Raw genomic sequence first — 15,983 nt, 5'->3', positions numbered from 1 at the left:
CAGTGGCCGTGGCTGCGCGGCGCACTCCCGTCATCGCGTCAGGAGGCAGCCCACTGGTCCCGATGATGATGATGATGGCGGTGATGGAGGAGCAACGCTGAGTTCACTCTCCCAGTTTTCGCTCCTCTTTTTTCCATTCATTCTTTTTATGGTTAGATTACAAAAAACAACGTATAGTGACACAGAGAGCGACACCGCCGATTTGACCTACTGCCTTTCTCCGCCTCTCTCCCGTCTCCTGAGCCGAGACCGAGATGGGGAACGAAGCGAGCATGGAGGGCGGCGGGCAGCCCGGCGAGCCGGGGACAGCCGGGATGACGGGGTCGGTGATGCCCGGAGGACCCGCAACAGGACCGGGGGCAGGACAGCACATGAAGCCGGTCAACGGAACCGCTGCCGGGGGAGGGATGGGGATCGGAGGCCCCGGGATGGGAATGACGAGGTAGGGAGCAGCAGTATAGGGGAGGTCTCGGGTAAATGCGGCTGGGTGGAGGGCTTCTGGGTTTACTGAATCACAACCCAATGTGTGTGTGTTTTTAACACGGAAACGGTCGATGGACAAGAGACCAGGTGTCATTTGGTTCACATTTTTAGAGAGATGAGATTAAGAGTGTCACACATTGTTTCTCTCTCTCTCCCGCGCCAATCCCTGCATGCTGAAAAACCCGAGAGCTGTCCGCGGTGCTGAAACGCAACCAGCCACACCGGTGAGCCCGAGCGGCTCGTTTTGAACGTGTTCCCTAAAATAGGTTTTGACATTGCATGTTAATGCGGCTCACAAGCACCGTGCCCCTGTGCTCCATGTTACGGGAATCATCAGCGAGCATCTCCGGCTGTTTGTTCGGTCTCAGATTGTGCTGTAATAGTATTTCCTCCTTCCGCCGGCTCGGGCTGTGCTTTTGGCGTATTTGTGTCGAACAGGACGTGTCTTCTCTCTAAAAAAAAAAACCCCACACAATCGAGCCGCTCGTTTTTCTCCGTTAACATTTTATTGAACGTGACCATTGGGACGTTTTTTGTTTTGTTTGTGTGGTTTGTGCTCGAGGGAGCGTCTTCACACACTCGCTTGTTTCCGCATGGAATAGAGGAGGGCGCTGAATGTGTGTGTGTGTGTGCGCGCGTGTACGTTAAGGGGCTTGCCGGCTATGTAGGCGCGTGTTTGATGATATGTGTGTAGCATACTATACCAGCAACGACAGCGTTTCTCGTTAATGACTTAGAAGCGTCTTGACATACGTTGCTTACCGACATACCGTTCTGTACCGTACCATGTCAAACCAAACCCTACTGTGCCACATAATATAAAATAAATAAATATATATCCTCTCTTCCATACCGTGCTATTGCATCAACAGCACTATAACATACATGTGATATCCCACTAAATCATGCCATTTCTTAAACATACAACCAGATATGTGTTCGATTGTATAACACAAAAAGGCCATTTTTGACATCTATATGTAACATTTTTTTTTGTCCTAATCCAAATATGTGCATACCTGTTCTCTATGCAGTACTAAGACTGTCAGCCTTTTTTTCTTTTACCATACATATAACATGAACACCATGTGTTTCCTAACATAGCTTCACATGACCTGACAACATGTGCACAACAGCTGCACTGTAGACACAAGTCATTCTACACAGCTGTATATCAAAGGCCTCTATACAAACCTTTTTCACAAATGTTAGGATCCCTCTCACCCCTACAGCTTCAATCTTTGGCTTGGCTCAGCTAACACACAATGCTCCAATCTTGTGTCGTTGCCGCAAGAATTCAGGAAACCCAGTTTACTGTACCGCCTCATCCATAAACTCTGCAGCCATGGCTGCTCTACAGAGACGCAATCAGGTAGACGTTTTGTAGAAAAAATGCCAGAGTAGGGCTACAGCTGGCCTGCAAACACACCAGGGTGTGTGTGTGTGGTTATATTTAGGACACATCCCAGGTTTGATTCATGCCTCTGTAGGAGAGAAGAGCAGAGCAGCACAGGCCTATCCATCATTACATAACGCAGGGACTCAGGGAGCAGATGACAGCTTCAGCTCGCTTCCGATGAACAACAACAGAGCTGAAAAATGCATTATTTCTGCATTACTCTGTTTAGGGGATTCAAAGTGATCTCATTCTCTGTTGCTTTTATCAAATCTTCTATATAAGATGCACTACATCTGCAGGTCTCTGCCCTCCTGCAACTTCAGACCTCAAAAATCGGCGCCCACATTTTAAAATCCGCTCAGAATAAAAGGCGAGGGTTTTCCGCGGCATGAAGTGCCTCACATTAAGTATTTATAACAGCGTAATACAAGGCCATGTGAACAGATTGACTCACGTGCAGAGCGTGTTTGCTCACCCCCCCCGCCCCTCTCACTCTCACTCTCACACTCTCTCTCTCACACTCCCTCCCTCTTCTGCTCTGCTCTGCCTGACTGCCTGCTCCTATCACTCTCTTGCTCCCAATCTCCTCTGCACACTCGCATGCTTTGCTACTCTCTTCTCTCTTCTCCCCTTTTCTCTGTCTCTCTCTATATCCTATCCACACTTGTAGTCAGTATATAGCAGAAAGGATGTCCTTCTCTCTCTCTCTCTCAATTCCCTTTTTTCAGTCTCCCTTTCTTCCTATCCTTCTCATTCTTTTGCTTTTGTCTCTCCCTTTCCCATTTCACTCAATCCCTGCACATTTCCATGCTCCCTCGGTCCTCTCTCTCCCTCTCTCCCTCTCTCTCTCTCTCTCTCTCTCTCTCTCTCTCTCTTTCCTCCCCTCTCCCTCTAAATTAACATTCCACTCAGTTGTCATGTTGTGCTGTTTACAATATTAATGTAAAGCTGTAACCTAAAGGTATGCATGTTTTCTTTAAAGGTTAAGGCTGCCATTATTCAAATTTCTTATTGTCAATAAAACTTAATGGACGACTAAGCCTCCATGTCTGTGGCACTCAGTCCCAAACCCATTGGTTCCTACTGAACATGTATATGTTTACAAACGCATTACAAATTAATTGTTGCATTAAAAAGTCTCAGTAATGCTCTAAAACGGCTGGATTTCTGTACTTGTCAGCAAAAGTTATTCAAACAGGAGTAAAGAGTATTTTAGGGGACTATTTTCAGCTGCAGATGAATGCAAATTTGATACTCTTGTGTCTTTTTGAGGCAGCAAGATGCTGTTTGTGGGATTGACTTCAAATAATGAATAGCAATGAAAGCACCCATTGCAGCGGTGTGGTCCCATTGATGTATTTTTTAAAGACATTTCTTGGACAACAATGGAGCTCTATGACAGTGAGGAATAAGATATATTAGGTTTTGGATACACAGTCAATACTTGTTAGTGGGCTCAATGGATTGCTGGTTTTGATCTTTTCATGAAATTTGTTCACAATAACAAAAATATAGAACATTGCCAGCTTTACATTTTAATATACAATAGATGTCAGCTTCATTTGTATGTGCTTCCCAAAACCATTATAAGTCACTGTTGAAAATTAAATAAATTTCATGATGTGACAATGTTTAGGTAGAAATATGACTTTGATGGATTAAAGGAAACATCCTGGTTTGGGTTAATATAACTACTTTGTTGAGGTTTACTCGCCTCACTTCCTCCTTTGCGCCCGTCATTATTATCACGGCCATGAAAGAGCTTTGTCACTTGAACGTAAACGTATGTCGTTTTGGGGCATTTACTGAAACAGGTAATGTTGTCACTCTTCTTGACAGTCTGTAAATATACTGTACATTCCATCCTTCTGGGAAAATCCCTCCCCCTCCATCTCTCTCTCTCCCTTCCCGCCCCCTTCTCAACCAATAACCAGCAGCATCTAAATAACTCTGCCTTTACAATGAGATACAACCGTAGTGCTATATAGGAGATAAGGAGAGAGAGAGAGAGAGAGAGATAGAGAGAGGGGGGGAGGGGGAGAGAGAGAGAGGGAGAGCTAGTGAGATAAAGGGGAAAGAGGAAGACAGAAAGAGAGAGGGCCGAAGGGGGTGTAGAAGCTGAAGGGACACAAGAAGGGGAAAGGGAGTGATGGGGTAGTGATAGATCAAAAGGTGTATAAAACTGTTACCTCCAGTCAGGGATCATCCAGGAACAACCAGCAATATAAACGATGATACGTTATATTGACAGGTGACTAAATCAGATTGTAAACCTGTCTCAAATTTTTTTTTTCCTTTTAATTTATAATTAGTTTTCAACATTCTTTTAATGTATTTAGCACATCATTATAGATATTTTGTATAATACAATTGTATTTAATCGGCAAGTTAATTTAAAATGACACGCAAATAAAGCACATTGAAATTTGAGAATAAATGAAAAGGGGGAGGAGAGTGTAAAATTGAAAAAGAGTGCACAGAGGAAATACACATGGAGGGCATTTGATGTACAGATGGATGGAGGCGAATTTAAGACCAAAGAGAGAATGAGTGATAATGAAGCAATGTACACAGTTGTGTAAGGGAGGAAAGAATACAAAATAAATGCAAGATGCAAGATAGAGAGAAAGAGGAGAGGGGGATGGAGAGTACGGATATCCAGATGGCTGAAGATAAAGGAGGCAGAAAGGAGTGAGAGAGCATAGCAAAGACAAGAGAACAAGAGAGAGAGAGAGAGAGAGAGAGAGAGAACCTTAGATCTACAGCACATATGGAACAGGCCTTACATGTTCAGTTTACATCTGACCCCACTCTCGCCATATTCGCAGACTTATTTGTCACATATAGACTGGGCTGTGTGTACATTTGTCTGTGTGTGTGTATGTTACACACACACTGTTGTTGTGTACATGATCAGCAACTGTGAAGAGCGGCTCGAGCACTCGCAAAAGTCGGCAGTCATCGCAATTTATTCACTGTACACATTTATCAAGCTGTGTGTGAGTGAGAAAGAGAGAGATTACTTGTGTGGGAGAGTGTGAATGTGTGTGTGTATGTTGGAGAGAGAAATGGAGTGTGTGAACATTGACTTTGTGGCCATATTTTTTTCTTTCTCTGACATGCTACACAGTTGGGACCAATTTTCCCTTTCCAGCGAGGCATGCATGTGGGATGTGTGTGTGTGTGTGTGTGTGTACATGAGTGCGTGCGCATGTTTTATGTGTTTAAGTTTGTTTTTCCACCTCTTGCAGAAAAGCAGCAGCCTGTCACTGCTGTGTTCATTGTGAACGTACAGTTCGACTGAGTTTGTTATTGAGGCTTTTTATGCTGACGGTCCTGCTCAGAGTGACGTGAGTTTTTTTTTTTGTCTCACATCAGCAGAGGAATGAACGCTGTTAGGATTCAGTTTCTGATCTGCTGAGTGGACTGGTTACCGGCCGTCCTTTAGCCTTTTTGTTGTTGAAATTTGATGGCGAGGTTGAAAGTTATGGGGTGTGATGTTGAGTAGATGTCGGCCAAATGTCAGGCTGTAGCTACAGTGCAGATCCATTATACTGTAGCTGTTGATGATTGGTTGAGTTGGTCCGTTCCTTTTATCCAACATCCAAGCTTAACCGCTCCTCTAATAACAAATAGTGTAAAAAGTGTTGCTGTTTGTGCCCGCCTGATAAATGCAAATCCAATGTTCTCTCTCCTTTTACCTCTGTTTTGGTCTCCACCAACCCCTGGAACAAAAATGTGGCTTTTTAGCCGCTAGATGCTGCAGTTTGGTGGTGGGCAGGTAACGTACAGTTGGTTTGTCAGAGGCTGTTTACTGAAGACAGCTGCCTGCTGCTGGAGAAGAGGTTGAACTGACACTGAGACTAAACCAGAATTTTGGCCTCGTACCAAAGCGATGAGCCAAAAGAAGGAGAGCTGCAGGGTCGGGTGATAATTCTCTCGGGTTTCATCTGTACAAGCAAAAATCTTTTCATGTTACACATCTATTTAATTCGTTGTGGAGCTTTAATATTTTCTGATGCTGATAAATGTTGGTTTGGATGAGTATTATTTCTTAGCACAGCAGAAAAAAAGGGGTCCTCAATGTGAATTTAACCCTGTACTGTCAAAATATGGTGGATGGAGAAAGCATGGTATCCATGTTAATTGAGTCAATGTGACACTAAAGATAACATGATGACATGAAACTGAAGTTAAAAGAAATTACAGACCAGATCTGAGTGTGTATTTGAATACAAATCTCTGAACCTCCTTGATTTCCGACGGCTTATTCAAAAACTAAAGCTCTGTTGATCTGTTGGATTAAAGCAAATATTCTAGTCCACTGGTGGCTATATTTGTGCCTAAAATAGCTTCTTATTACACCCTGAAGCTCTTACAAGACACTGGTCTTTGCCTTTAATCTTGACATACTTGGTTATAAATGTGTTGCTTTGAGACACACAGTTATGGACCGTTTTGAAAACCATCCTCAATTTAAACAGAGTACACTCCCACATCAAAGGTCTGAGTTTTGGCAGATTTTTGGCATCACAAATATGAACTTTGTTTTTCAAAAATCAAACCCAGAAAACAAAATGCGATGATGGACTGATTTGAATTTGGTCATTTCTTACAGTAAAGGTCGTTGTTTAGCAGCCAAATCTGAAATCTCAGATGTCATAGCGTACCTGAATGCACCAACAGGGAAAGGTTCAAGAGCAGTCCCTCAATTCAACACAACCATATACATATATATATATATATATATATATATATATAGCACCTAAAACCCAACAGAGATATGTTGATGAAAATGCACACAGAGACAACAAACGACTCAAGGTTTCTGAAGAAAATGCAGCAGCATGTTGGGTTTTGCTCTCAAGCTTTGTCTCTCTAATGTGATCTTGCCACTGTAAATGTCGTGGAGGATTTCAGACCATACAGTTGGAAAACACTGACCTGGACTGCGATTGTAGGTTGACTTTCTGACTCTTACCCTGAAAGGCAGTGAGCAGGTCCTTAGTCACCATCTTTAATCCCCTGGAGGTTCACAAAGCTGACCTCACCCTCCAAAAGATAATTAACGCGGATGTGTTGGAGGGCGATTGTGAACGAAGAAAAAAGAGAGAACGTCTTCCTCTCTGTGTTAGTGTGTGAACTTGAAAAGTGAGATTTTTACGAATTGTGTGTCGGTGAATGTGTGACACTGAGTGGGCGAGAGACAGACAGAGGCTCTCAATATATTTACACGCCCTGTTATCAGGAGGACATGTTTGCAGGAGCCTCCAAATACTAAATGTGTTTGGGTGGCTGCATCGGGAGATAAGATGGCAATAAGCACAATATCACAGCCCAAGACAGTATTGGTTTTCAGCAAATAGATGCTGTCGCTGGAGCTTATGAGTGAAACCCAGAAATAGTCCGAACAGAAACGATACGGCTATCTGAGCAGGACCAGAGGTGAAATCTGTGGAATCACAGGGAAGACAGTGGTGGATAATGGATTTTCTGTTGGCTGCTTTAACCAGGAGATCGTAAACTACTGGAGTCACAAAGTGAATATGTTGGAATTTGTCCTGGTCTAGGTAGACGAGCATGGACTTTACCCAACGGGCAGAAAGCCAATGCAATGCATACTATAATACAGGCAGCAAGCTCATGAAAAGGCTTTTTCTAACCTCATTCAGACCAATTTTGGTAAAAATCAAACCAAGCATATCAGCTTCAGTATGCAAGATTATAGTGACATTTACAGTTATACACAAAGTGCTTTTCTGCCATTCTGGTGGTCAGTACCGCTCGATCCTGTCATGACAAAACCTCATCCATGAGAACTGAGACTGAAGCAACATATGAAGCTCGCCCGGTTCCAGACCTCTGAACTGCATCCCACATCTCTGATTCGCCTAGCGACTTCTATATGTCTGGCGGTGTGCCCTTTGACATAGAGTATGTCTCCACTAGTTGGAAAAATAACAAACCAATCAGAGCTGTGTGGGCAGGGTTAATTCATGGCATCTTCCTGCATGGTGCGCTTGCTGGCAAGCTCTATCTGGGAAAAATAGTCACAAAAGCATACAGGTTTTTGTAAGTCTATTTACAGAAGGAACAACGCTCCAAATTCTTTTTATTTGTTATGAAAAACATTAACTGCTCACATAGGCTTCTGTGTTGGCTAAATTATCATTCTGCACTGCAAATGAACAAATATACAGCAAATTAGAGCTCTAAAAGATTTGTAGACATTTAACTTTGAGTGCAAACCAGTTTGCATCTAGTAGGTGTTTGATACACAAAAGCTTCACTTTACAAGCTTGTTTGAAAAAAGTCAAGTTTATTTGATCCAAGGCTGCAGCATGAAACGTTAATGTAGGTTTGCTTTCTTTTTTTTAGATGTGTTGGAACTTGCCACACCTTTTAAATCTCTATGAATGAAGGATCAAAAGTCCAGATTACGAAGGCTTCCTGGTTTTGGCTGTCAGTCCCCCTCCAGGGCTCAGTAGGGATTTGTAACAAACACCAGTCTAGTCGGCCCTGACCTCATGTAGTGAGCAGTGTGCAGCGCTGCCTGAACCACCTCAGCCAACACTGTGAGTTTCCACAATGATGGCACGCTGGGCCATTCAGACCTTAGTCCTGTGTCTACCACAGGGACCAACAGGAGCTTTAATTTGGTCTCCACTATAAGGCCAAACAGAGCTCACAAAATATTACTGTTTCATTTGAAGAAATAGCTTACGAAAGAAAAAAGATACAGCTGCCTTTTCAGGGATGAGCCTATTTTTGTCTTAAAACTTTAACCTTTTCACGGTACGTTTTCAGTTCATTTAAGTTAATTGTAACATTTTTGGTTTGCCTAAAAATGTCTTATTCAGCGTTCGGTTGTACTTAGCTCCACCCTCTTGTGTCACTTCTGGTACCAAAAAAAGAAGATGAGGACGGCCAATATGCCAAATTCTAGGCTTCACGACGGCAGTCGACAAACCATGTGTAGATTGGATTGTATGGAGTTGGTAGAGGTGAAATGCTACCCTCTATTTCTTTGGATCATAACAAATTGCACCTTTAAAAAAAAAAACTAAAAAAACTCACATACATGATTAACGATTAGTGAGACAAGAATAACGAGTTCTCCCTGCACAAAGGGACACGTTTGGCAGGCAGTTACTGTAAAGCTCAATTTGACAAAGGCAATGAAATGTATTTCCATCCTCCCTGCTGATCCATATAGCACTAAATAGTATATGTGACGATATCCCCCTGCCAATGACAGACAGAGGTTTGCATTAAATGGAAGCTTTATATTAGTCATTCTTTGAAAAGGGTTCAGTTTAAGTGTTGTTTTACATGAATTTCCACTCTCCCTGGAGGAATTTCATCACTATTGGTTTCACACGGAGCGTTCCGGTGTCGTGTGATCCAACTGTGGGTTGAGGGGTCCTCTCATCCTGCCAAGAGATGCTGTCCGGGTGTAGCTCTGGTGTTAACAAATTGATCGTCTCAGAGGCGAGCTGTGACCCGACGCACTGTGAAAAGTCTGCAGGGTCAACAACCAAACTGCACAGCTCCTCCGTCTCTGCCAGAAAACCAACGTAATGGGACAATTAATAAGCCAGCTCTGGTCAGAAGGAACTCTCCAGACACTGAGACAGAGACTGACACACAGCAGCCGGCCCCGGCATTTACCTGGATACAGGTGCTCCGTGTCCCTTTTGGCTTGTATTTACTGTTTTCGATCCAACATTGCAGGATTGGTTGGAAGAGGTTTTATCCATGTAAACCTGGCATGGAAAACAATTAACGAACAAGCCACTTCTCATAATAACTAGAATTAAAGCTGAGCTGCTTTGCAGGAATACTAGAGGGATGATTGTTCTGCACTGAGCAGAAATACATAATAATTACATTCAATGACATATAAAAAAAGAAAATACTGTAGTGTAGGTCAGCTGATACATATGAGTCTGAAACAAGACATCTGGCCTTCCCTTCACCTGTGTTAAAGATCACACACATACTTGATATTACACTTATCGTACACATATGCAAAACTAAACATCAGAAGAACAGAACAGTGCAGACACACACACACACACACGAGTCATTATAGGAAAAGTTACTCCTCCAGTGTTATCCGCTGCCGATGATGATGGTTCCTTCCTGACAATGTTGAGCAATCATTGACATTAAGTTTTTTGCACACTTTTCATAGCTTACCAGTTTTTAATTCAAAAGTGATTCCTCACCATAAAATACTGTAGGTGCAGTGGTCACGCCGCCTAACAAAAACAAACTTTGATTTATATTTTTCGCATGAAAATTTGTCAAATTTTATTATAATGAATAAATATATGTTTTCAATAAGCCATATTTATTTATCCGTGGGTAACTGATTCATTCAGAGAGTGTTTGAATGGAGGTTAGCTGATACAGTCAAGTCAGTAAATTTGTTTATTCATTCATTCACTTGTTATTGGCCAATCTGCCCCCTTGTGGCCATTAAGAGGCAAGTCTGTGTCTTTAGGCGACTGAAAAGCATTACTATCACACTACAAGATAAAACAAGAATTTGCACTGTTCTGTGCCATTTTATACGTCTATCATTTTATATTAACTGCAGGCAAATGGCTCTTGAAATAAAAGATTTTTCCCCCTTATTTCTTTATTTCTGAACTGTCCCACAGACAATAACTCTTTTCTCTCTTTCTTCCAGCTTAATGAACCACATGTTACATTTGACTAATTATGACTTTCTTTGCTCAAAGGAATCAGGTATATTTTTTATGATTACTCAACGCTGTCCATGTCCATACTGTGGTGATGACTGTGGGTGACTGACACCCTACACTCGCGGTTCGTTTCCTTCAGCTCGGGATACATTTCTCTCTGACTTTCGCTTGTTTGTCTGAGAACATTATGCTGCGCTCTGCCATTTTCTCCCAACTGCACTAGCGAAGGTCACGCCAGAGTTTTCTCATTATGTTGTCGCCACCTGACACTAAATGTTACCTGTATTGATGCTGTGGCTGTGTGTGCATGCACTGTGTGGGAGTGTGTTAAAGCTGAGAAGTACAGACACAGCACCACCTGGGAACAAACTACGGCAGTACGCTGTTTGTGTGTTTTTGCGCATCAACTCACAACAGCCTCTTCCTCCTTTATAGTGATTTCTTCATCGCCAATAAGTTTCACCCTTTTCTATTTGCTTGCTACGGAACATGACACTGATTTACTGCTCTCTGCTTAACCCTTCAATGTGGTTTATTCAAAGATGATGGATAGAAAAAAAACAGGGTTGTTTTTCTTGCTGGAAGCCCAAACAAGGACAGTCAGCACCCAACAGACTCTTGAAACTCTTGTCTTGTTCATGAACACAAATTCTAAATAAATGACTTTTTGTGAGCAAAAGACAGTGACAACATGCAGATTTTTGATTCAAACTCAAATCACTCATTTCTCCATTTTAAAATCATAAAACACTCTGTGTTTGTTAGCTGACGGAGGCGAGTAAAGCGACATCCTCTGGATGACACAGTTTAATTTCCAGCACAGTTGTGCTGCCCTGCAGTCATTTGGACTCAGTGGGGGGTTTGGCACAGCGAAAGACACTCAAATGGGATGTTTTTGTTATCAGCATGAAATTCGGGAAAAATGGGATTTTTGAATTTAGGTCACTGTAGTTGATGTGTTCAAAGGTTTGCGAGCAGTTTTTTTTTCTTCCTCCAAAAGCTTCAAAAGGAGCTGCAGCTTCTGCTCCTGTTATCGGGGAGACTTGTTTGATTTTAAACATGAATCCTAATAACGAGCTGTTCCAGCATGGGTGAACAAAAAACTCTCGTACTCTCAAAGTCTCCACCTTCAGAAACGTATGTCACAGAAATATAAAGATGCAGCAGTCAGACAACAGTTTTCATACACAGTAAAGTAAGTAACTGAAGCCGAAATATGGAGAGAGTTGGAGGAAGAAAGGGAATAGAAAGAACAGAAGCAAGATGAGAAAGTAGGATGTCAGAGAGACAGAGCCTACCATATCAGCTGTGAGTCGGTCCAATGCTAGGTTTATTGTTTGTCACAAAATGACAAAGAGGTTTCAGGCTCCGAGCTGAAGCGGTACAGTGGGTCTATATTTCACCCGGTGAAAGCGGCACGTACCTGTCACAGAGATTTTGCAGCTTTCAGTAGGTGTGAAATAACTCTTTTCATGGTCTTTTTCCTAAAATCCACTGAGTTACTCACTAAGATAGAACTTGCATTCAAAAGTGCACAAACCATACACTGTACTTTTAAATTATAATGTAATTTAATCAGCACTGTCTGATCTGAGAGCAGATTAGAGTAATCAACAGTGTTATGCATGTATTAACAGAGAATTGAACCACGTCCAGGGTACCAGAAGTAAAAGTCACATTCATTTTGTAGCTTACATGCACAATATTTACTGACTGGCATTTGGAGACTTTATGGACACAAAACACTGTTTGAATCATATCTAGTAAAAATGAGCAGCTGTGTAAAAAATATATTAGATTCTTTCATAAAAAATAGTCAAAGGCCTGTGGACATAAAAACTTCAGCAGAGGAGTCAATGACTCCCTGGGAGATTTGAGAAAGAAACATACAATCACTGAGCTAAAAACTGTGTGCACCACAGAGAAAAGGGCAGTTCCACTGTGATCCACTGTGGGATTCTGGCTCAATTTAACAACATTTCTTAGAATTTTCTACAGCTATGATTCTTCCACTGCAAAATGGTGATTGGTATTGTACTATGAAGAGTCATGACCTCATACAACAGAGAAAAAGTGATTTCACAGAGAAACATTTTTTATATTGTAACTGATGGCCATAACGTTGCATGCCGTGTTGAGGGCATCATCACAGTTATTAAAATCCAAACCGCTGTATGCTATCTGCCCAGCACCAACCAACGGTGTTGGAGTTGTTGGAGAATAAACAGAGAGTGAATGATGGACTTACATTTACCAGTTGTCCAAAAACACAAATAAATAAATAAATATGGTTGTTGAAAACTTTAAATCCATTTAAATATGTAAAACAACCTGATGAAGACAGGTTGTCCCATTTTCCATTGTTCTTCACAAACATTTTTCTTTTCAAATCAGAGAGAAGTAATTTTCCAAGACTATAACGTAGACCCCAACCGCCTACAACCATCGATCAGATCAATGGTTGGTCAATGCAACGGTGTCAACCGTAGGAATACGTGGTGTTAAAAAAGAAGAATGGAAAAAAAACAAAAAAATGTCAAAAGCAAAAAACAGAAACTGCTCTTATACCTACCTAACAACAAAAGCCTTGAATCAAACAAAACGGAAATTACAAGTGACAAATGCAAGGCATGTTTGTGCTGTGAAGTGAGCAGCTGTCAGCGAGCCCTGCAGCTCACTTTTGGTACAACACCTCCATGTTTCTGACGGCCTCGCTGACTGAGCAGTCTGTCTGCGTGTCTCTGATTCAGTTTGACAGTCCTGTATGACAGTTAATGAGCAGAATAAAGGGAGGAGAGAGAGAGAGAAAGAGAGAGGGAGAGAGGGGAAGAGAGAGAGAGAGAGGTAAATCCAGCAGGACATATTGTGGCTCAGCAGTTCTGTAGTGTTCTAGCTCTGCCAAGGACAGGCTGCGTATCCTCGCCGTCACACGGCAACCTCATAACTCCAGTCTCGCCTTTATTGATCAGATTCTCCCTGTATTGAGAAGTGTGTGTGTGTGTGTGTGTGTTTGTGTGCGTGCTCACTGAGTTCTATGACCTTCAGGCCTCCGCGGCCAAATTAAAACCCAGGATCAGACAGCTTTCAGACATGGTCGCCTGGCATTCTGGGACACCAATGGGTTCATGCATTAAACACCACACTTCATCAATGTCTCACCGCAGCCTTAACCAACGAGTCTGATCACAAGTGAAATTAGCTTAGCGCTCATTTGTGCGAGCCAGCTGTGAGCCTCTTGGCTTGCAATGTGATAAAATCAAATCAGCAGCAAATACTTCACGACTACAACCTAAAGCCTAATGGCACCATTTTCGGCCTGGCTCAAATTTTTCCCATCTGTTTCTGTATTTATTTATTTTTCTAATTTAATCCACCGCCCTGTTAGGACTGTACTGTAGACATTCAGGCAACTAACTGCAAAAAAAAGGCCCAAACACTTTTTAAATCTTAGGAAAATCATAGAAAAACAGAGCCAAGGCTGAAAACGCTCTTTGTTACACATATTTATGATGACATCCAGTGAGTAAAACACACAACACTAATGTAACGTAATCAAAAACAGAAAAAAACATACATAGGGTAGAGGTCAAGGTGGGTTGATGAGTATACAACGCATATTACTTTGACATTGATGACTGGAGTCCACGTCCCCTCTCATTCTTCATGTAAACATGAACTTTTTAAAATCTTAACTAAGAGTTTAAAGATGGAGACCTTGTGACAAAATGATCCCAGAGCTTCCAGCTGAACTGGCTCAGTTGTCACACGGACATGACGGATGTGAACGGCCTCCTTGATCTCTCTCCGTTCGCTCACTGACTCCTAATCATGAGGCCCAGCGATGACACCTGAGCCAGTTCCATTCGGGTGATGAAGGGCACCTGATAAGGGCACCTCAAATTGGAATGGTTTTCAAACATAACTCATCAAAAATCAAGCATCACGAACTTCCACGCTCAAAACAAACACACCTTAGTCGTGCTTTAGTTGTCACGAGCAGACATAGAAGAGAAAACAGCATTTTCATCCTCAATTCCCACAGGAGTTTGTGAGATTATGGTTGGTGAAATGCTATTTGTGAGCAACATTAAGAGGTCAGCTCTATGAGGAGCTTCGTGCTCTTGTAAATCATTTTGTGCTCTAGTAAGTTTTTATTTAATAATTGACACAGTGGCTGTATATCAATGCTGATGACACAGCAAAAAGTCACACCCACAAAGCACGGTACAGGAGACGGGGTCAGTGTTTCAAGACAGGTCTGGTGGGTTGCCGACATTTTTGCAGCAATCTGTTTTTTAGGAAATATAAAGTGTGGAGTGAGGTAGTCTCTATTTATATCCCTCTGTCCCATTTACTGCCCATTCTGAGTGTGAGCAGCACAAATTAATCCTTTTATTACACACACAGCATGAAATAGCCTGCTGCTGCTGCTGCTGCTGCTGCTGCTGCTGCTGCTGTTAGCAGAGGAAAAAGATGGCTGGTTGGGGGAAATACTATTCAAAATTGAGGAGGGAAGAGAGAATTAGACAGAGATGTACTTCTGTCAGGTGTAAAGAAAAAAATGAAAATTAATTTAGAAAACGTGTACTTTAGGATTTTAATCTGAGAGCAGTGGAAGTGGGATGAGGGTTGGGTTGCGATAGAAACAGCCAACTAAGCATCCAAATTACTACATGAAAGAGAACTTCCAGAGTTACGAAAAATATAATAATACATCGTTAAGTAGCTGAAATGACTGCAAAAACTGCATATCTTATCTATCACCTGTTGGACTTGCTTCATAATGAGGAGCACTTTGAACGTTTGTGTTTGTATTATCTATATGTAATCATTTTTTTAGAGCTATATCTTCTAGGATGTACATTGCCAATTTATTCTGATCCATTGATTATTGGCATTGATAATTATCGGCAAAGTACTTCCTGTTTCTAACTATATGTGACTGGAGAAGATACCATGCTCATCTCTCTACTATCACTGTCAGTGTTGCAGAAAAGCACACACACTTGCAGAAAAACCCACACACTCACACTCACACTCACTCCCACACACACACACACACACACACACACACACACACACACACACACACACACACAGTCAGTGATCAGTGGTCAGTTCTCCCCTGGGGGGGAAGAGTGTTCTCAGAGCTCTGGTGGAAGATTTACCTCCTGCTACACTCAACTGCCCAAGAATACACTGTGTGTGTGTGTGTGTGTGTGTGTGTGAGTGTCTGTTTTTCATCCGTACCAATGCACATTACAAACAAGAAGACCTCTTTTTTTTCTCACATAATCTGTTCATTTGAATTTTGTCCTTGACAAATGACAAATTGCTGTCCAGAGCCAACCAGAAATATGGACTTTTTAAAATATAAACTGTACAGA

The 15,983-nt window shown here is 42.0% G+C and overlaps 1 protein-coding gene across 1 annotated transcript in view; it reads left to right on the top strand.

Moving 5' to 3' along the window:
• Positions 1-254: 254 nt before the first annotated feature.
• Positions 255-15,983, top strand: part of bsna (bassoon presynaptic cytomatrix protein a) — a 122,179-nt gene continuing 106,450 nt past the window's right edge. Inside the window, exon 1 of the mRNA XM_076102126.1 lies at positions 255-442. Coding sequence (XP_075958241.1) covers positions 255-442 — 188 coding nt within the window. The remainder of the gene's footprint in view (positions 443-15,983) is intronic.

This window comes from Anarhichas minor, unplaced genomic scaffold (genome assembly GCF_050575085.1).
Source record: "Anarhichas minor isolate MPS153535 unplaced genomic scaffold, ASM5057508v1 ptg000003l, whole genome shotgun sequence".
NCBI classification, from domain to species: Eukaryota; Metazoa; Chordata; class Actinopteri; order Perciformes; family Anarhichadidae; genus Anarhichas; species Anarhichas minor.
Note: the sequence above shows the minus strand (reverse complement) of the source record. Positions and strands in the feature narration are given on the sequence as shown.